This window comes from Loxodonta africana, chromosome 25 (assembly GCF_030014295.1).
Source record: "Loxodonta africana isolate mLoxAfr1 chromosome 25, mLoxAfr1.hap2, whole genome shotgun sequence".
Taxonomy (NCBI): domain Eukaryota; kingdom Metazoa; phylum Chordata; class Mammalia; order Proboscidea; family Elephantidae; genus Loxodonta; species Loxodonta africana.
This window is the reverse complement of record NC_087366.1, coordinates 18,223,262-18,246,482: the sequence shown is the minus strand read 5'-3', so window position 1 is coordinate 18,246,482 and position 23,221 is coordinate 18,223,262. Positions and strand designations below refer to the sequence as shown.

General features: G+C 40.2%; 1 protein-coding gene across 8 annotated transcripts in view; it reads left to right on the top strand.

Moving 5' to 3' along the window:
* TSEN15 (tRNA splicing endonuclease subunit 15) overlaps positions 1-23,221 on the top strand; it is a 79,686-nt gene that overhangs the window by 28,856 nt on the left and 27,609 nt on the right. For 5 of the 8 annotated variants that reach the window (XR_010319377.1, XR_010319375.1, XR_010319376.1 and 2 more), the window contains 2 exons: positions 1,364-1,517; positions 2,024-12,792. Coding sequence is in view for 1 of the 8 variants with exons in the window: in XM_010590948.3 (XP_010589250.1) it covers positions 1,364-1,517; positions 2,024-2,044 (175 nt within the window). In the remaining 7 variants the exon portion in view is untranslated. Of the gene's footprint in view, positions 1-1,363; positions 1,518-2,023; positions 23,196-23,221 lie in introns of those variants that run through there. The other 3 variants (XR_010319379.1, XR_010319381.1, XM_010590948.3) reach the window with 3 other exon arrangements.

Below are 23,221 nucleotides of genomic sequence, written 5' to 3'. Positions count from 1 at the left end.
ACCTAAGACAGACTACCAAGTTATGATCCACAATAAGATGCCAAGCTTGGAAGTTGGAAAATGAGCACCATGGGTCCTTAGCCAATTTAGATGCACTAAACACTATTACCGTATTTTTATGCAAGTAACTATTTTTATATGGCACCCTTCTCCCAAATGGTGTTTATATAAGAGCACTATGCTAATTTTTTACCTGTTGCTGTAAAAAAAATTAGCAAAGCACACTTAAGAAAATACCTAGCAGAGGGGAGCGTGACTGGTAAAAAATGTGTAACACAGGCATTATTTGTATAAAAATACGGTCGTGTGCCTTCGGTCTGTAGGTTCTTAAATACAGTTTGATTCTGTCAGGTATGATGATCAGGAGAGATAAGTGAATGCAAAAAAGGACTGAAGGTCAGTAGGTAGCCCTTTGTTATGAATTGAATTGTGTCCCCCCAAAATATGCGTTAAATCCTGTCTCCTACACCTATAAATATGATCCTGTTTGGAAGTAAGATTTTCTTTGTTATGTTAATTAGACTGTACACAAGTAGGGTGGGTTCTAATTCTGATCACTTCTGGGTTATCAAAAGAGTAAAATGGACACGAAAACCCACACAGGGAGAAGAAGAACAGACATACATTGGAGACAAATGTATCTACAAGGATTGCTGGGAGCTACTAGGAGCTGAAATAGACAAAGACCTAGAGCTCTCCTCCAAGTTTGGACTTTGAGCCTCCTGAACTGTGAGAAAATAAATTTATGTTCTTTAAAGCCACCCACTGAGTAACTAAGACATCCTTATTTGCAGGAATTTCTGTGGAGAAGACAACTTTAAATGTTTATAGTTGAGCCTTCAGAGATTTCCTTAGCCAGCATTATGGATATGAGGTGTGTTAGTTTCTAGGGCTGCCATAACAAATTAGGTGGCTTAAAACACAGTTCTGGAGGCCAGAAGTCCGAAGTCAAGTAGAGTTGCTTCCCTCTGGAGGTTCTGAGGGAAAATCTCTTCCAAGCCTCTCTCTCCAATTCTTGTTCCTTGGCTTGTAGACGTGTTATTCCCACCTCCACCTTCATCTTCACTTGGCCTTCCCCTCTGTGTCTTAAATCTTCTTTCTTTTATAAGGACACTTGTCTTGGATTTAGGACCCAGCCTAAGTCCCAGATGATCACATCTCAAGATCCTTCACTAAATTATATCTACAAAGACCCTCTTCCCAGTAAGGTCCAGGGTTCGGACTTGGACTTATCTTTTCGGGAGCTACTGATCAGCCCACCACAAATACCGTTGCCTGCCTCCTCCCAGATTTTACAGCATTTGATTTTATCATTAATTGAGTGATCCTGTGAATCCTAAATGTATTGTGACTTTATTTTCAGGATAAGGGAGATCTTAAAGGCATCTCGAAAATTGCAAGGCGATCCAGATTTGCCGATGTCGTTTACTCTGGCCATAGTGGAGTCTGATTCCACCATAGTCTATTATAAGCTTACTGATGGATTTATGCTGCCGGACCCTCAGGTCAGTTTCGAGGTAACTGACAGAAAACTGAAAAAATGAGGAAAGTGTGAGATGATTTTAAGTGTGAATCAAGCCATTGATAGAACTCTTCCTTCGCAGTGTGAAGAAATTCAAGAAAAAATGGTTTTATTTTTATACCTCAGGAAACTGGCTGTATTTTGTTCAAAGTAATATGTTCCTAGTTATCTCTGCAAAAATAATTTGATTCTACCACTCTATGGAGAAATTCATAGTTCCACAGAGTACTTCATCATGTGATTATGTATTCAATTATTTAAGGAATAACTCATGTGGAACATAAAGATTAATAATAATTTTAACCTAAAGAATACTTCTTAATGAAATATAAATTGGTTGATATTTTGACAAGTACATTTTAATAAATTAAGTATATTTGATTTTTTTACGTATTTTGTTATAGTTGGGATATTTAAATTAAATGCCTTCCTAATTTTGCTCTTAGATTACATTATTTACTGGGGAAAAGGTCCATCCTGATCTTTTTTTTTATGTTGCAGAATATTTCACTTAGAAGATGACAGCTATACTTCCTGATGCTTACCTTGTTCATACAAGATTGGATTTGAGACCCATCAGCTTGCTTTATCTTTAATCTCAGAGACAGTCAGGGTTGATTTAGCAGGTCCATTCCATAAGTTTTCTTTCTGAAAGATAAATGTTTCCAGGTAGAAGAATGTTTTCTGTTAAAAAATATAGGATAATTGCTCTAGAACTTTCTTATCTGGAGACAGTTTAATTATGGTTATAAATACATTTATGCCAAAGATGTGTTCAAAAAGGTGGAACACATGTCTTTTCTGTCATCCCACACTCATCGCTGCCTCCGTGTTCGTTGATGCCGCTGCTGACTCATTGTTGAGCCTGCCACCTCTTTGCTTTCCGCAACTCTCCCAAAGCCTTTTAGCCACAACTAGCCTGCAGTGACATTTCATGTACACTTGGACACTTAAAGAGTTTACTTCTCTCTCCTTATATAGAAAGTATGTATCTTTCAGTTGGTTTTCATATTGCAATAACCAAGTTCATCCAGAGTGTAAACTTACATAATTAGATTAATAGGGACCAGAGAAGTACTGGATCTTCCTTTTCACTTTTATAAGCACCACCCTTATTATATAAAAACCAAAATACCAAAAACATTGCCATCGAGTTGATTCCGACTCATAGTGACCCTATAGGACAGAGTAGAACTGCCCCACAGGGTTTCCAAGGAGAAGTTGGTGAATTTGAACTGCTGACTTTTTGTTTAGCAGCCGAGCTCTTAACCACTGCACCACCAGGGCTCTCCTTATTCTATAATACCTAGAATATTATAAGAAATAATGTGGGACAGTATCAGCCTTAAAAATATCTTCATTAACTAGTCTGTTATTCGACTTTTGTTAATCTCTCCCAATTAAGTTGTCCAAAGTATGAAAAATTAATGCGCAAAGATGTTCCAGTAGCATGACTTGTAATATCCCAAACATAAACCACTTAAAAATTTAGGGCTGGGATCAGCAAACTTTTTCTGTAAAGGGCCAGGTAGTAAATATTTTTAGGCTTTGAAGGCCATGCAGTATCTGCCACAACTTCTCAACCCTGTCATTTGTAGTGTAAAGGCAGCCATAGACAATATGTAAACAAATGGGCAAGGGTTTGTTCCAACAGAACTTTATAAATGCACAGCCATAATTTTCCAAGCCCTAGTCTAACAGCAAGGGTCAGCCACTTTTTTTTATAGGGCTAGGTAGTAAATATTTTAGGCTTCACAAGCCTTAAAAAGACTATCACATATTCTTGTTTCTTTATAACCCTTAAAAATGTAAAAACTCTTCTTTGCTTGTGGACTGTACGAAAAGAGATAGTGCACCAAGATTGGTCCATTGAGCAGCCCCTGGTCTACTGAAACAGTCAATAAACTTATATACATATAATGGTACATTCATTAAAAATTAGTAATGAATATTATGAAGAAACATGAGAAAGTATTAAGTAAAAAAATCAATATACAAAAGTGTATGAATAGGTGTGATTGTGGCTGTAAATATCACACCACGCAAAAATAAAAAGATGACAAAGTAACTCAAATTGCTAACTGTGGTTTTAGTAGGATGGCAGGACAGTAAATGAATAACTTTGTCTTTTCCCTATTTGTATTACTTTCATAATAAAAATGTTTTAAAATTAAAAAAAGTGTCTTGAAACATGTATTAGGAATCTATTGTTGGGTAATAATATTACACAAACTTAGCAGCTTAAAACAGTCCACACTATTCTCACAGTGTTTGTGGGTCAGGACTCTGGCAGTCCAAGTGTTTTCCGGGGCTGCAGTTCATCTTAGGTTCGACTGAGGAAGGGGTCACTTCCTTACTTGTGGTTGTTCATAGCTTGCAGGTCCCTGTAAGCTGTTAACTGAGGGTCTCAGTTTTTAGCTAGCTGTTAGTGAGAGGCCACCCTCAGTTCCAGGCCACGTGGGCCTTCTCAGCATGGCCGATTACTTCCTCAACGCCAGCAAGGGAGAGAGTCTTAGCAAGATGAACCTTGTAATCTTATGTAACATAATCAAGTATCCTGTCCCCTTTGTCACATTCTATTGGTTAGAAGCAACTCACAGGTCCTTCCGACGCTCTGGGATTTCATAACTAATTAGGAAACAATTACAAGAATGGAAGAATGACAAAAATTAGGAATATTGCAAAATGATAGACATGGCTCTTGATCCGCAGTAGTTCCTAACTCTTCCTTTGATGGCATTTGGATTTTGCCTTTATTCTCTATGGATGTTCCTGACAACTCTGTTAGATTCCCTCTTGCTTCCCTACCCTTTGCCATCGAGCCAACACCGAGTGATAGCGACCCTTCTGCTTCCCTAGAAGGCCAGAAGATGCGGTATGCAGAGCAGGATGTTTTTCTGTGACTAGTGTGTTTGCAGATCTGAGAACCCTAAAACAGTTTATGATCAATTCTTCAGGTGCGTGCCATTTGATTACTTTTGAAGTTTTTCGTCATCGTGCTAGAAAAACAGCATGTGTTTTCAGAAGTGTAAGGTTTAGCAAGTGCCAGAGCTATGTGTCAGATTGGACTGGTGTTAGTGGCCTCCTAGATAACTACAAAACCAAAAGTATCTTTTGGGTTTGACTGCGAAAAGAGCTTTCTCAAAGAAATCTTTAAAACCAGACCTCAGTCCCACTATGTGTCCTGAGGCGTTCACTTTCAGGGTGTTCCCTATGTACTTGACCAAAGATGTTCCTGCCCACAGCCAGTCAAGTGTGAGCTAATGTGATAATAACCCAGAACAGTTTAGAAAGGGAGGCAACCCAGCTGTGTCTGTCCATTTAAGTGAACAACTAGGTAAAGTGATTTTTGTTTGACGAAGTAATTTTTGTAAACGCATTTACATGTGCCTTCCTCGTGGGCCTATAAACAGCCATGTCTATTTTTTTGTACCTTGTACAGTAACTCATATAGTTGACTCCCAATAAATATTTGATTAGTGAGTGAGTGAGTGCTGACTGTAGACTTAACTTGGGATATATGTATGCCTATGTGTATATGTGTGTATGTGCTTGCGTTTTGCCTGAAGGCAAATCGAAATTATCCATTTGGACACCAGAGGGCACTGCTGGATAAGCACAGAATTTCAGACATGAGCAAATTAGCTTGAGAATTGGTGCTCTTGCAAACTGATTTTCAATCTGGGGGAAATAGCATAAATAAAAATAAAGCTTTGTGTGCTCTACCCCCTTTTTCTTTCTGGTGTGGCTCTAAAATTATACTACTGACATTAAATATATGATTTGATTCATGCTTTGTTGAAAATGGGAATTTATATTTAAAATTGAAAGCTATTTGGGGAGGTGTTTTTTTCTTGGCTGATTTTGTTCCTATCTATATGAAATTATACATTTCAAATTTTCCTTGCAAAAGCCTTCTTTATGAAATGAATTTCAGTATCAGGTCACATAACAAATCCCAGCTCTGAAACACTCAACTGTACTGGTGGTGGGAGACGTTAATGGGTGCCATAATATATACGAACTTCTCTATAAAAAAAGCCCTCTCTAGAGGGGGACAGGAAAGAGGGAAAGGGTGGGCAATTGATTTCTCTGTGGTGCTGACCTCCCCTTTCTTTTCAGTAGTCCCTGTTCTTTTCTCCATCTTGCCTAGGATGGCTCAGTGGAACACTGGGTAATCCTAGTCCATTGGCCTCAGACTTATTTTGCCTCACCTGTCTGGGCCTCTCTAGAAGAATGTGTTCCTAAACACCATAGATCTCTTGTAAAGAATATGAGGACAAAGGCACTTTGGAATTCTAATCTACAATTAGAGTAGCAATCTCCCATCCTATAAAGCTTATGGAGCCCTGGTGGTGCAGTGGTTAAGAGCTACGGTGGCTAACCAAAATGTCGGCAATTCAAATCCACTAGCTGCTCCTCGGAAACTCCGTGGGGGCAGTTCTACCCTGTCCTGTGGGGTCGCTATGATCGGAATCGACTTGATGGCAATGGGTTTGGTTTTTAAAAAGTTCATGTAATCTGTATCTTTTTGGCCAAAACAACTTTACGCTTTTATAAGCCTGGAACCGAATGACTTAACCAAAATGTCCTGGTGCTTCATCTTCTCTTTCTGAACATTTCTGTTCTGAATTCCTCTCTGAGCTCACTTTTTCCATTGCAGCCCCCAGCAAGGGACTTTTTCATTGCAACACAGTGGTTCTTGCCAAAGTTTATAGTTCTTCTGTACAGAAGCTCTTTATTCATCTGCCATATTTTACCTTGACTGTTTACATGTGCAGAATAATGTAGTATCCTCTGAACAAATAATAGTGCAATTTTCCCTTTCTGGCCAATAGCTGTTCCGTTTCTTAGCCCTGCCACTCCACCAGCCTGATCCTCTTAATGATCTCTGAGTAAGAACAGCTTGTGTTCACTAAGGAAAGAGGATGGAAAAATTACATGTCTGTTGGGTGGGTGTGCTTTTATAAATGTTTAGACGATTCTGGAAAATTTCCCCCAAACCAGTTTAACCATAATCGAACAAATGTTGGCATTTTAGGTTTCAGGTAATATTACCCAAACCAAGCCAAACCCAGTGCCGTCAAGTCGATTCCGACTCATAGTGACCCTATGGGATAGAGTAGAACTGCCCCATAGAGTTCCCAAGGAGCACCTGGCGGATTAGAACTGCTGACCCTTTGGTTAGTAGCCGTAGCACTTAACCACTACACCATCAGGGTTCCCAGGTAGGATTAAGAAGTACTTAATTAAAGTTCACTTCATTTATTAATTTACCTTTATACATTAACTAAGCTCCTTCTGTGTGTCTAGATACTGTGATACAGGCTACGGATACAGAGATTAATAAGGCATGACCTCTGCCCTCAAGGAACTTAGACAGCCAGTTATAACTCTCCATAGCCCGAACTCTAAAACCATGTAGTCAATGTGAATAAAGGAACACTCATCACACAGTTTTGAAGTTTATGTAGTTCATGCAGTTCACTTAAGGGTAAAGAGGTCCAACAACTTCTGGTAGATTAGTTTTCAAACAACCCACGCGTGTGTATTAATTGTCCCCACGGGCTTGACATTGGGTAGGACACAAGGAAATATTGCACAATGTACCTCTCAAGGAACTTATTGTCTAGCTAGAGAGGAGAAAATCTACATATATGAAATAGTTTTAGAGCATTAAAAGGCAGCATTATATATAAATGCTAAATTACTATTCTGTAGAACTTTATTCACTATGAAAAGCTTCTATACCCTTTATCTTCTCACAACAGGCTGATGTTGTTAACTTGTATTATTATCACCATTTAATAGGTGGAGATATTAGAGCACCAAGTGGTTAAATAATGGCTTGTGCAGTACCAAGTGAGTGGGTAAATGATGATTAGAGCCAGGTCTCCTGACACCTAGTCCACTGTTTTTTTCAGACTACCATGCTGTCTCTTGTATGGTACAGAGGAATATATTAATGTATGTCAAAGAGCCTTTGAGAGCAGGGGGAAAAAAACAACTCTGTTTAGTCCTGGAGAGAGTTAGGAAGTGATTTAGGGATCAGTTATATTATCCTTCTACATTCTCAAACAAATGTATCAAAATGTCAAACTGTGGATAATTTGGAAATCCAAATACTTGTAAAGTTTTACTCCGAAGAACATATACATTCATGTCCATTCTTTTATGTAGGCAAACCTAAAACAATACTTAATATTAAATGAGAAGGATCTCAGAAAGTTTCTGTATTCGTTAGAGCTAAATTTTATGCTGTCACAAAGAGTAGATGCAGGGAACTTTTAAATGATGATTTCATCTCAATGAGGAAGGGTCCTGTACCCCAAATATCTCCCAAATCTTCTTGATATTGCTTGAAATCGTACCGTAATTCTTAATCATGAAACTTTGATTCAACTTAAATGTGACAAACAGTTTTGTAGCACCTCCATGGGCAAGGCACAGTGCTAGATGTTGGGGAATATAAGTCCAAATATTTTATTATTATATCCAACAAAGAAAATTAATCAGTGAAATTGTTAAAAGATTTTCTACATGTACATACCTTGTTGTGCACCGCAGTATTTTGTGACTGGCATCTGTGTGTGGACCACACTTTGAATAATGTTTTTGAGCTCAGATGAGACGTGATGAGAGCCTGAACCCCAACAATAGCCCAAGTAGTCAGGATGGACTAGATTATGATGCAGTAACAGCCGGTAACTTCTAACAAATGTTTATTTCTTGCTCACATTACACATCCATCGCATCTCGTCTAGGGGTTCCTTACTCTGGGAATCAGGTTGACAGCGTCTCTACCACCTGCAGTGTTGTTGGTTCCAGTGGCAGGAGGAAGACAGTGTTGTAGTGTCTCATATTGCAATTAAATGCGTCCACCTGAAGCAACAGATGTCATTCTTGTCCACATTTTTTGGCCAAAACAAGTCACATGGCTGGCCATGATCAACTTCAAGAAGGAGGGGAATTGCAATTCAATCCCATGGCTGGACTAAGGAGTGGTGGACTATTGAGAGAACAGCATTTCCTGGTAAAGGAACGGAGAGGAGAGATAACGAGGGGGTAGATTTAACCACTGATTAGCTGTGGAGAGCAAAGAAGAAAAAGGAGTTAAACCTCAAACTGTTCTGAATCACTTTACAGTGGAGGAATTTCAAGTTGCAATGGGAATATGGTGAGAGGACGTTGCAGGAACGTCAGGCCATGAAACACCACCAAGGTGGGAAAGGGCCATCTGGGAACTGAGAAGAGTAAAGCTTGGAAGGCAAACTTCTTCCCACTTGCCTGCTCACGTTCTGGATTTAGTATCTGATCTCAGAAAGGAGATACTTTATGTATCAGGAACCTAGGGTCACTGGAGACTTGACTTCTTCTGATGCATCATGGGCTGTTACACAGACTGTGTTGTCCTGGTCTTTCCTAAGATGGAGCAAGAAAGTATTTGCGCCTATGGCGCAGAGGATTTAATTGAGGCCTGAGAGTATATTTCTGAAGGAAGCTGGTTCAAAACGAATGGATGGGGCTGGGTCTGTGAGGAGAATAGTGACTTCTTTTCCGGGATTGGTATTTGTGTAGCATTGTGAACTTGTCTTGTTTGTATTGATCTAGATGACTTGCAGGGTACATTAGCATGGGATATGTGGAGAGAAGATTGAGGGGTGGGCATCAGCCCTCAGGGTTCTCGTCAGCTCATGTCAGTTCTCGTCAGTTCATGTCAGTTCTCGTCAGTTCATGCTAGTATCAGCTGAATTGAATATCATCCTCCTGTGTGATTGGCCCGCAGAGGTCACTGCTGTGTCCCTCTAATCCTTGGCCACAAAATCTTTCAGATCTGGGTCTCTCTCAGCTATTTCTTTTGGGCACTTGGAAAAGATTTAGTTCTGTTCCTGAACTCCATGGGCATGTGGGGAACTTTCAGGCTGTCTTGGATCCTCTCTGTCTAGATATGCTTCCTAGCCAGCTGTTATTTTCTACTGTCTCTTCAGCATGCTGTTGAGTGACCTTAAGGGCCTGGGGCCTGTCGAGGCTTCACCTGAGCCTCAAGGTAGCCTGGAGAGATGGGGTGGGGAGCGCTGGGCACAGATTCCCTTCACATTACCCCAAACCTAACTGGAGTGTCTATTATCTCTGCTCTCCACCAGGAGCTCAGTCAGAATGTAACCCCTCCTGAGGCCAGGCAGAGAGGCCAGAACACAGGCTTCTGGTCAGTGACCCATTCAAGGGTCTAACTCTTTTGCTTTTTGTTCTCTCCTCTACCCCAGTTTTGTCTAGTTTTATCTTGTTTTTAGGGGTGGAAAAAACTGACTCTGACCACTTGCAATCTATTTTTCTTCCAAATATACTATTTTTGCTAAGATTTCACATTTCGAAATTCAAGAGCCAAGAATTTGCCTCTTTTATTTTGTATTGTAGTATAATCCTGTCCTTGTGGCAGTGTGCCAAGAAAGGATATGTGAGAAAAAGTTCACAGGTAATAAGAATTACTGAGAAGGGAAAACATCAGTTAATATATCAAAATGTTATCCTGCCATATTTGCCAGCAGGAGATGTTAATTATCATTAACATGCATATGTATACTGACAAGAATCATTTAATTTTCTTAGTGCATATCTTGTGTACCAGTCTGCATCCTACCTATTGCTAATACAGTACCTGGCACATAGTAGGAGCACAATAAAAGTTTTATTTGATTGCATTCAAATGTTCATAAAGAGGCTACCCTAAACATAGTCCTAGTATTGCTATTCCATGGCAGGGTGAGAATTGGCTGTTTGCCTGCTTGTCAACCCCAGTGTAGAAAGAGGAGTCCTGGGTTCTCTGGGCCCCAGGAGAGATCTCATTCTGCGCTATATGCTCTTACAAACATGCTTATGCTCTGAGACACATTATGTTTGTATCCTTTGCCTTAGCAGTTTTGAGAAATCAAAACAAGGATGTCTAAACAAAGTATATCTGGCTGATAAGCTTAGTTTATATTTGATTACACATTCTTTTCTATTCTAAACCCATGCATTCATTTATCCAGCACTTTTGGGGGAAATGGAGACATGCAAACATTGCTAATCTGAAAACTCTTCTTAGAAATCATAATTCCCCGCTCAGAAATATAAAATTATTATGATTATGCTTCTGTTGCTGACCACAGTTGAGGACTCTGTGGTTTTAAAAAATAAGTGAAAAATTGTTCACCTCTTTTCCCATCCCAAGTGAAATGATTAGAAAATTTGGTTCTTGGAAATATCACCTAAGTGGGCTTTTCCTGGGTTGTGGGTTCTCAGTTCTTTAGGTATAAATGAATGTAATTCATCCACTTTGAACCTCATATTTCCATCTCCATAGGATGAAGGAGTTGGTGCCAGTACTATCTGCAAGCCTTTCTAGCCCTAAAATTTGGTAAGCTTATGACTGACCAATCTGGCAGCATAGATCCTCTTTTCTCATCATTACTCTCTTCCCTCCTCTACCGCATTTTTTCAAAAGTCCTTCCAGTCATGAGCTTTGATAATCTACCATTAGAATTGTGTTCCTTTGAATTTTTGAGGCTCAAGAGACTTAAAGGCAGAGCTTGGACTTCAGACCATCCGGGATAACATGGGAGAGTTAGGTAATGCCCCTGAGCCTCAGTTTCTTGTCTGTAAAATAAGGGACAAAATATGTTCTTTCAAGGCTGTGTTTTCCTCACATAATAAAATAATTATGTGGGGATAGATGAAGCCTCGCACACAATAAGCTGTCAGTGTTCCATTTCCTTCGCAGTCTCCAAGTGCTTCCCATTGAAGTGCAAGTCGCCACCTTTGGTGGGAATACACAACTCTCTGAGAGCCGGGTCTCCAAAGAATGGGACCTAGATGTGCAGTGGGGGTAGGAAGGAGGTGCAAGAAAGAGGGGTGGGAAGATACCAAAGACAAAATTTGCCCTTTGAAAATTTTGTCAAGCTTAACACTGCTGCTGTTGCTATTGTTACTGCTGCTGGTGATGATGATTATAAAATTTTTTTGGTCCAATCTTTGGGGAACCCGTTGGACTCAGACGAGCTGCACAGGAAGAAGACAATCACCGGCTGTGTATTTGGAGGCTTATATCAAGTAAGGGAAATTGCTACTGCAAGGAAGCTTGTATTGGAACAATTCACTGGGATTGAAAACAATCAAGTTGAGCTTAGCTCAGTATAGCACAAAAGCACATTGAAAAATTCTCTGTAAAAGAAGTCTGGAATATTCAGGATCAGGATGGGTTTAAGTCATGGGCCCTGGCGTGGAGCCTTCTATTGACTGTGGGTGTCTTAGGCTGGGTTCTTTAGAGAAGCAAAACCAGTAAAGCATATATATACATGCACACAGAGATTTATACCAAGGAAATGCTCACACAGTTGTACAGGCCAGAATGTCCCAACTCCATGAGTTGGGATAGAGACGTTTATCCTGATTCATGTAGCTGCAGGGGCTGGCGAACCCAAGATTGGCAGGTCAGAGAGCAGGGCTCTTGCTCACAGACTGCAAAGATGGACAAATCCCAAGATCAGCGGGCAAGACCACAGGTAAGCTGCTAGCTCAAGTCCCAAGAACTGGAAGTCAGAAGAACAGGAGCCAGCTGCAGGATCCAGAGGAAGCAAAAGTCCAAGAGCCTTGCCAGAATGCCCACTTATATTCGGTGCAGGCCACATGCCCAAGGAGACTCCCTTTCAGCTGACTGGCTACTCACAACAGATCCCATCACGGAGGTGATCACATTATATCACATCTCATCACAGAAGTCATCACAACATCATATAGCTGCCAAACCACTGAGAATCATGGCCCAGCCAAGTTGACATACAACCTTAACCATCACAGTGGGGATATGGCCTCTTCTTGATGAATTTCTGAAGGAATGAATAAGTAAAGAAACATGACACAATAACTGAGAATTAGTATGTGTATAGCACACTTACATTAGAGTGGGGGATGTAGAGACTTTGTTCTCCACTGTGTCCTCGAATCTTAGAACAGTGTTTGACACATAGTGGGTACTTACAAATATTTGTGGATGGAAATAAATTAATACATGTAAAGTAATGTCAGATGGTGATAAATGCTCTGGAGAGAGTACAGCAGGGTAGGAAGAGAATGTGACAGGAATGTAACTCCAGTTAGGGTCATCAGGAATGGCTTTTTTTTTGCAGGTGACATTTGAGCAGAGACCAGAATGCAGTGATGGAGAGAATCATACAAATAGCTGGAGGAATAGCTTTTCAGGCAAAGGGAAAAGCAAGTGCAAAAGTCCAGAGGTAAGTACATGCTAGGTGGATTCCAGCTACCCCAAGGAGGCCTATGTGGTTGTTACAGGGTAAGTTATAGGACAGCATGCAAGGAGAAGTGATTAGCAGAGTAGCCAGACTCTAGATCAGGTAGGGACTATGGGCTTGAGTAAGAAATTTGGATTTTAGTCTGAGTGAGATGGGAAGCCATTGGAAGATTTTGAGCTGTGGAGTGACACATCTGACTTATGTTTTAAAGGGGTGATTCTGGCTGCTTCGCAGAGAACAGACTCAATGGAGAAGGAAATAAAACTGGAAGCCAGTGACCAGTTAACAGGCTATTGCAATGCTCTCATAAGAGATGTTGGTTGTTCAGACCAGTGTAGCAGCAGTGGAAGTGAGAAGCGGTCTGAGTCTTGTTAGAATCTGAAAGAAGAGCCAATTGTTTTGTTGTTGATTCTATATGGGATAAGAGAGAAGTTGAGCATTACTCAAAAGTTTTTAGCTTGAACAGTTGAGTGAATGGAGAAGGGGGAGAGACAAATTATAGTGTGGAAAAACAAATCAAGAGTTTATTTTTGAACATGATAAGTTTGGGATGCCTATCTAAGTGGGATGTTAATTAGGTAGTTTGAGACACAAGCCAGGGCTTCTATTATGTATTTGTGTGTCATGAGTGTATAGATGTTACAAAAGTCTAGATGAGTTTCCCTAGTGAGTGAGCATAACTAGAGAGAAGAGTTTTGAGGCCTGAATCCCAAGGCAGTACATCATTTAGAAGTCAGAAAGAGAAAGAAGGTCCAGCAACAGTGAATAAGAAAACCAGGACAGTGTAGTGCCCTGGAAACCAGTGTGGAGGAAGTTATCTACAAGAATAGAGGGGAATAGAGGACTTCTGGGAAGATGGTGGCATAAGCTGGTCTAAGACCCTGACTCTCCCACATAAGCACCAAGAAAAAAAAAAGAAAAGCAACTAAAAATCTGTACTCAACCCTGTAAGTGCTCTGAAAATCTAGGTGAAGGATGGCAACAATGAGCTGCAGGCTGAGGCAAGATAAAGGTGAATTTTAAATGGTAGGAAAATCTCTTTTTAATTTTTAAGTGGTACGAAAATCTCTTTTTCCATCGTCCCCACCCCTCCCCTTCCTATGTGGTAGACAAACGGCTGCAGTGGAGCCCCAGCCCATGGAGCTCCACCTGACTCATGGATCTTCTGTGCACCAAGAAGGGGCCCCCAGTCTCTGGCTCTGAAGTAAACAGGACACATCTTGCTGGAGGACTGTTCAGTGCGTATGTTCTCACCAGTCTGGGAGCTGCCCGAAGGACTGAAACCTTGCTCTGTCCTCAGTCAGAGCTCTCATAGGGCAGTAAAGGATTGTTGAGCAAAGACTGAAGATTGTGCCCATCTAAGAGTTTTTTTTGTTTGTTTATTTGTTTTGCAGAAATTAGCACTTTTGAAAGCTATTGGGGGGATTGAGAAAGCTATATATTGTAATAGTCTAATGTCACGAATTCAACAAAAACTCAAGGCACTCAAGGAAACTGGAAATGGTGGCCACTCTAAAGAACAAGATAAAGGGAGAAAAATCATCTCTATGGAAGGCCAGATAACAGACACATAAGAAAAACATAAAACAACAATACTGAACATACTCAAAGAATTAAGGAAATCAGGAATATAATGCATGACCAAAATGAGAATAAAATAAAGAATTTGTTGTTGTTAGGTGCTGTCCAGTCAGTTCTGACTCATGGTGACCCCATGTACAACAGAACGAAACATTATCGGGTCCTGCACTGTCCTCACAATTGTTATGCTTGAGCCCACTGTTGCTGCCACTGTGTCAATCAATCTTGTACAGGGTCTTCCTCTTTTTCACTTGACCCTCTACTTTATCAAGCATGATGTCCTTCTCCTGGGGCTGGTATCCAAAGCAATTTGGCTGTATTTCTTTCAAGACAGACTTGTTCGTTCTTCTCGCAGTGCATGGTATATTCAGTATTCTTTGCCAACACCATAATTCAAAGGCATCGATTCTTCCTTGGTCTTCCTTATTCATTGTCCAGCTTTCATGTGCATATGAGGTGATTGAAAATATCATGGCTTGGGTCAAATGCACCTTAGTCCTCAAAGTGGCATCTTTGTTTTGAACACTTTAAAGAGGTATTTTGCAGCACATTTGCCCAACGCAATACATCTTTGATTTCTTCACTGCTGCTCCCATGGGCATTGATTGTGGATCCAAGTAGAATGAAATCCTTGACAACATCAATATTTTCTCAGCTATCATGATTTGCTTATTGGTCCAGTTGTGAGCATTTTTGTTTTCTTTATGTTGAGGTGTGCTCTTTGATCTTCAGCAGTAAGTGCTTCAAGTCCTCTTCACTTTCAGCAAACAAGGTTGTGTCATCTACATAACGATGGTTGTTAAGGAGTCTTCCCCCAATCCTGATGCCTGTTCTTCTTCACATAGTCCAGCTTTTCAGATTATTCACTCAGCATACAGATTGAATAAATATGAAGAAATACAACCCTGACACACACCTTTCCTGACTTTAAACCACACAGCATCTCCTTGTTCTGTTTGAATGCCTGCCTCCTTGTCTATGTACAGGTTCCTCATGAGCGCAATTAAGTGTTCTAGAATTCCCATTCTTCCCAATGTTATGCATAATTTGTTATGATCCACACAGTCAAATGCCATTGCGTAGTCAATAAAACACAGGTAAACAACTTTCTGGTATTCTCTGCTTTCAGCCAGGATCCATCTGACATCAGTAATGATATTCTTCGTTCCATGTCCTCTTTTGAATCTGTCTTAAATTTTTGGCAGTTCCATGTCCATGTACTGCAGCAGCCATTTTTGAATGATCTTCAGCAAAATTTTACTTGCGTGTGAAATTAATGATATTGTTCAATGATTTCTGCATTTGGTTGGATTACCTTTCTTTGGAATGGACACAAATGTGGATCTCTTGCAGTTGGTTGGCCAGATAGCTATCTTCCAAATTTCTTGGCATAGATGAATGAGCACTTCAGGGCTGCATCAGTTTGTTGAAACATCTCAACTGGTATTCCCTCAATGCCTGGATCCTTGATCAATGCTGCCTCCTGAAAGTTAACCGATTCTTTTTGGCACAGTGACTTCATGTATTCCTTCCATCTCCTTTTGATGCTTCCTGCGTCATTCAGTATTTTGCCCATAGAATTCTTCACTATTGCATCTTGAGGCTTGAATTTTTTCTTCAGTTCTTTCAGCTTCAGAAATGCTGAGCACGTTCCTCCCTTTTGGTTTTCTAACTCTACGTCTTTGTACATGTCATTATAATACTTTGTCTTCTCGAGCTGCCCTTTGAAATCTTCTGTTCAGGTCTTTTACTTCATCATTTCTTCTTTTTGCTTTAGCTACTCAAGGTTCAAGAGCAACTTTCAGAGTCTCTTCTGACATCCATTTTGGTCTTTTCTTTCCTGTCTTTTTTTTTTTTTTAATCTTGCTTTAAGTGAAAGTTTACAAATCAAGTCAGTCTCTCATACAAAAACTTATGTACGCCTTGCTATGTTCTAGCTGCTCTACACCCTGTATTCCCCGTGTCCATTCAGCCAACTCCTGTCCACCTCTGGCTTCTCATCTCACCTCCAGACAGGAGCTGCCAACATGGCCTCATGTGTCTACTTTTGCCAAGAAGCTCAGTCCTCACCAGTATCAATTTCTGTCTTATAGTCCAGTCTAAGCCCTGTCTGAAGAGTTGGCTTTGGGAATGGTTTCAGTCTTAGGCTAACAGAAGGTCCAGGGACCATGACCTCTGGGGTTCCTCTAGTCTCAGTCAGACCATTAAGTCTGGTCTTTTTACGAGAATTTGAGATCTGCATCCCGCTGTTCTCCTGCTCCATCAGGAATTCACTGTTGTGTTCCCTTTCAGGGCAGTCATCGGTGGTAGCTGGGTACCATCTAGTTCTTCCGGTCTCAGTCTGATGTCGTCTGTGGTTTATGTGGCCCTTTCTGTCTCTTGGGGTCACCTTTACGTTATTTCTTTGGTGTTCTTCATGTTTCTTTGCTTCAGGGGAGTTGAGACCAATTGATGCATCTTAGATGGCCACTTGCTAGCACTGAAAACCCCAGATGCCACTCACCAAGGTGGGATGCAGAATGTTTTCTTAATACATCTTTCCTGTCTTTTTAATGACCTCTTGCTTTCTTCATGTATGATGTCCTTGAAGTCATTCCACAACTCATCTGATCTTTGGTCATTAGTGTTCAATATGTCAAATCTATCCTTGAGAAAGTCTCTCAATTCAGGTGGGATATACTCCAGGTTGTACTTTGGCTTTCGTGTACTTCTTCTAATTTTCTTCAGCTTCAACTTGAAATTGCATATGAGCATTTGATGGTCTGTTCTGCAGTTAGCCCTTGGTCTTGTTCTGACTGATTACATTGAACTTTTCCATCATCTTTTTCCACAGATGTAGTTAATTTGATTCCTGTGTATTCCATCTGGCGAGGCCCTCATGTATAGTTGCTGTTTATGTTGTTAAAAAAAAAGGCATTTGCAATGACAAAGTTGTTGGTCTTACAAAATTCTATCATGCGATCTCTGACATCACTTCTGTCACCAAGTCCCATATTTTCCAACTACTGATCCTTCTTTTTTGTTTCCAGTTTTCACAGTCCAATCACCAGTCATTATCAGTGCATCCTGATTGTGTGTTCAATCAATTTCAAACTGCAAAAGTTGTTAAAAATCTTCAATTTCTTCATCTTTGGCCTTAGTGATTGGTGTGCAGATTTGAATAATAGTCTTATTAACTGATTTTCCTTGTAGGCATATGGATATTATCCTATCACTGACAGCATTGTACTTCAGGATTAATCTTGAAATGTTCTTTTTGATGATGACTGCAATGCCATCCCTCTTCAGTTTGTCATTCCCAGCATAGAAGATCATATGATCGTCTGATTCAAAATGGCCAATACCAGTCCATTTCAGCTCACTAATGCTGATGATGTTGATGTTTATGCATTCCATTTCATTTTTGACAATTTCCAATTAGATTCATAGTTTGTACATTCCATGTTCTGATTATTAATGAATATTTGCCGCTCTTCTTCTCCTTTTCAGTCATGCCACCTCAGCAAATGAAGGTGCCAAAAGCTTTACTCTGTTCATATCATTATGGTTGACCCTACTTTGAGGAGGCAGCTCTTCCCCAGTTGTATTTTGAGTACCTTCCAACCTGAGTGGCTCATCTTCCAACACTATATCAGACAATGTTCCACTGCTATTCATAAGATTTTCACTGGCTAATTTTTTTCAGAAGTCAACCACCGGGTCCTTCTTCCTAGTCTGTCTTAGTCTGGAAACTCCACTGAAACCTGTCTACCGTGTGTGACACTGCTAGTATTTGAATACCAGTGACATAGCTTCCAGCATCACAGCAACATGAAAGCCCCCACAGTACAACAAACTGACAAATGTATCTATGTAAAAAATAAATGCAAAAAAGGATATTAAAAATACCAGTAGTGGTTTTCTTAATGAGATTACATTTCAGGTGATTTAAATTCCCTTTTTTTTCTTTTTAGGCTGCTTCAAAACATCTACCATTTATCACTTTTACATGCAGGAAAAAAAGTCACTTTTCAAAGTTAATTTAAAAACAGGAAATATGTTTTTAGTTAAAACACTGAGTTCAAAATGTATAAAATACATTTCTAAATTTAAAGAAAAATTCTATAAACATATGGGAATAGGTTGAGGTTTTTTGAGAAAGGCTTCATGGACAGGATGATTTTGAATTAAATCTTGATATGTGAGTACGTGAAGCATGAGTTTGAGCTCTTAGCAGCTGCTCTTCTCTCCTGTCTTCATATGTAAGGAGGGGTATAGGGCATGGGTGGTATATCAGTTATCTATTCCTGTGTAACAACTTACACCAAAATTCAGCTGCTTAAAAAAAAAAAAAAAGAAAACTTATTTCACAGTTTGTGTGGCTCAGGAATTTAGGAGGTGCTTAGTTGGTTGGTTATGGCTCAAGGTTTCTCATGAGATTGCTGTTAAGACATTGGCTAGGGCTACAGTCATCTGAAGGCTTGACTGGGGCTGGACGATCCACTTTAAAGACGAATCGATGAAATGGTTGTAGGCAGGAGGCCTCAGTTCTTGCCATATGGTCCTTATAGGACTGCTTGAGTCTTCTAATGAAATGGAAAATGGCATCACACAGAGTGAATGATATTACAGAGACAGCAAGAGGAAGGTCCAATCCTTTTATGACTTAGTCTTGGAAGTTGAATATTGACATTTACATTTTATTATTTTTATTGGAAGCAAGTCCAGTCCACAAGCAAGGGGAGGGAAACTGGGGTCTATCTTTTGAAAGGTGGACTATCAAAGGATTTGTAGACATATTTTAAAATCACAAGTGAGATGCAATGTGACAAGTGAAAGACCTATATGTAAGATTATGAAATATCATGGCTTGCTTTAGGAAACTGTCAATCATTTAATATGCCCGATGTTTAGCAGGGTATATGGTGGAGAAGATGGAAGGCAGGAAGATATGGTGGGGAAAATGTCTAAAGCATAAGGCAGACCACATTTGCAATTTTAAATTGTCTAGTAGGCTAGTAGGCTCATTAAAAGATGTAAAAAGAAATAGGTAAAATTAATATATTTTATTTAATCTGTTGTATCTAATATATTATCATTTCAATCTGTAAGCAATATAGAAGTTATTAATGAGATATTTTATGTTCCTTTTCCTTTGAATTATGTCTTTGAAATCTGGTATGTATTTTATACTTATGGTACACCACATTTTGAACTAGCACCATTTCAAGTGCTCCATAGCCACATTTGGCTAGTGGCCACCATTTTGGACAGTGTAAGTTTAGAGAGCTAGGAACAGGTCTCTGAGAGCGTTGGGCTGTATCCCTTATGTAAGTAGTTGGCCCAATAAAGAATTTAGCTGGAGAATAACATGATCAGATTTCTGTTTTAGAAATCACTCTGATTGCACTGTGTTTAGGATGTGGAGAGATGAAGTGGGCAAGACAGGACGTGGAGACATAATCAGAAGACTGTTGGAAAATTCCATGTAAGAGTTTGAACTAGGTTGGTTACACTAAAGATGGAAAGGAGAGGATGTAAGAGAGATAGTAAGGAGGTAGTTTGTAATAGGTTCATGGACTGCTTGGATGTGGGGAAGTAGATGGTCAGAAGAGAGAGAAGCCTAGTATGATTCCAAGGTTTCTGGCTTGGGTAGACTGAGGGGATACTAAAAGGGCATCCAGGAGACAAAACATATTTTGCTTTGGGAAAATGGCAAAGGAAGATGACAGATGTAGATTAGGAAAAGTTTTGATTGAGGTGCCTGTGGGGATGAAGGTAGAGATACCTAGTAGACAGTTGGTTGGGTAGGCCTGGAGCTTAGCAGAGAGAACCTAGTTCCTGGTAGAACCATCACATAGCTCCTTCCTTCTATGTAACATTGCTGTAAAACTACAAGGGCACTGTGAAAAGTTCCAGCCTTCTCAGCTGCGTGTCATGGAGGCAAAATTAACTGAAGAGGAAGGAGTGAAAGCCACCTTAGCGACAGGTGTTTGAGCAGTGAGCATTAGCCTGGGACACCTGCTTTCCTTGCCTGGAATGACCAGGTCACCTGGAAGTAAGAGAGATGCCATGGAGCCACACCAAGGAGCCATCTCAAAGAGAGGCAGGAGTCCCTTGACCTGGCTGTGGAGCCAGGAAACATTGTGTTGCCTCATTGAGGGGGAAGAAGGAAGAAGTGTCTGGATAAGGCATCAGAAGTTAAGAATTTCTGTCCTGAAATGTGACTCTTTACTTCATGTGTCACCTCCACCTCTAATAGTATCTATTCTGTCATTGAGGTACGTCTGACCACTTCCTCTTTGCTAGTGGAGGTGATGCCTTAATGCAGGGGCTGCAAACCAAAATGCCAACAAGGGCCATGTTGATAATATACAGGACGGAAGAAAGCCCAGAGAAAGTGCTTGTGTCTGGCCAAAGGGAACAGCTGCTACTCAGCTCCGGTAGATTTTTGTTAAGTGGCAACTTGTGCCTGGTTGCCAAATATTCTGTTTTTTTTTTTTGGTCAAGTTTCATGACTTTCAAATGTTGGAACAATGTTATTTAAACACTGCAAGCCAAATAAAACATGTCTGTGGGCTCTAATCAGCCCACAGTCCACCAGTTTGTGACATCAACTGGAATGCTTTATTTGTATGTCATGTTTAATTATGTTTTTCTATTTATGTTTCCTGCTGTATCCTCGGATGTACGTATGGGATGTTTTTTGTTTGTTTCTATTATCGAAGAAAAAATGAGTCAGACCCTATTTGTTGATTAATCTCATTTCTGGAAGGTAGCTAGAGCTATGTGGGGTATTGAGACCTTCATTTTACCTTTTTTTGAGCCTAATACAGCAGCCCACATAGAAAACAGCATATTGCCTTTGCGGATTTGGGTTCCACAGTTGTGGTGGGAGAGGAGTGGCCGTGATGCAATTGGTCAGTTTTTGGTGGTGACTCCTCTAATTCGCTTTCAGATTATTTACAGTGGAGCCTGTGTTAATAGCAACATGAAACATCAAAGTCATTCATGCGGATATTAGGTCTCATGATGAAAAAATAGTTTCTCTTTCCAGTGCTCCAGGCTAAATTTTTTTTTAATGTTATTATTATTTTTTAAAAACAAGTTGAAGGAGGAATGAGGTGAGAGAAAATACAGGAGGAACACTGGGGATGGAAAGTAGGAGAAAAATGCTTGGGCCAAAATGGACCTAATATATATTACCCACGAATATTATGGAGCTATATGCCTTCAGTTTGTAGCAGGGAAGTGATGATTTCCCCCATCAACTTCTTTATTCTTCCTCCCTCTTTACCATCTTGTGAAGCAGAGTTGCTTAGAGGTTGGCAAGATTCTAGGACACTGGGCCATGATTGCCAGCAGGTGGATTGCTGTCCATTAAAAGATCAACCACAATGTCCACACAAAGACTTGTACGCAAATGTCCTTAGCACCTTTACTCATAATAGCTAAAAACTGGAAACAACCTGAAAACTCATCAATAGGTGAATGGATAAATAAACAGTAATACATCCATGCAATGGAATAGTACTCAGCAATAAAAAGGAACAAACTACTGATATACGTCACAACATGGATGAATCTCAAGACACTCTGCTGAACAAATGAAGCCAGACGCCGAAGAGTTCATGCTCTATGATTCAATTTATATGAAATGCTAGAAAAATATCTAATCTCTAGTGACAGAAAACAGATCAATGGTTGCTTGAGGCTCAGGGTGAGGGGGCATGGAGTGTAAAAGGGCATGAGGGAATTTTGGGGGAATGATGACAATGTTCCATATTGTGATTGTGGTGATGGTCACAAGTGTGGTTATATTGTCAAAATTCACCAAACTTACACTTAAAATGGGTGCATATTATTTTATGTAGGCTGTACCTCTGTGAAGTTGACTTAAACAAAAAGGTTCACGTACAAAGTGTAGTTCTTGCTGGTGATCTCCTGTACTTCTTTCACCTACCCTGCAGAAGCAGTCAACAGACCTAGCTCTCCTTTTGTTTTCTGCTTCCATGTGGCCTGATGAGGAGAAGGCTGGGACCTTCCTGCTTAGGACATGCCCAGCCAACCTTGCTCTTATCTTGCATTGCCAAGCATTTTCATCTGTTTGGTTTTCTATCTTCGCTTATGGTGGATGAAGTGTGGTGAAATCTTGAAGTTTGGTTTGGGCTTGCGGAGAGGAAGGTGTTCCCTCTCCGAATCTTCAGGGCATTCAGGAACCCTAGCCCAACTTACAAGGGCCCTGCATTAGAGATGGGGGCCCACCTTCAGCTGAGAGTGGAGACTGACTTTGCTTTCCTTTATCATTGTTCTGCAAGTGTATTGCTCCCTCAGATATGTTTTGGAGAGGTACAACTGAGGTTTAGGGCATGATTTGAGTATTCCTAGCACCCTTGGCTTAATACCATCTAATTGTTATGATTCTTTCCAAGACATTCCACTGACACACCATGCTTCTTAAAGCCTCAGTGCCTTTGCACATCTTATCCCTTTAACCAGGAATGTTATTCCCCAGTCTCAACACCTCTGTGTCTGGTAAGATACTTATTTTCTAAAATCCAGTTTGAATCATTGTCCCATACTTTCCCACCCACGAGCCTCAAAGTGGATCTATGTATCTTCTGCTACATGGTGCAAAAAAAGTGAAAAGGGCAGAAGAATCATACAGGTCTAAGTTTACATCTTGACCTGCCCCTTACCGAGTGTGTGACTTTGAGAAAATTATTTATCCTCTCTGAGCTCTAGAATATATACCCTTACATATAGTCACTGAGGCTCAGAGATACAATTTTTTTTTTAATTTCTAAAACAGTGATGCTGATTCCTACCTTCCAGAATGTTTGTATATATT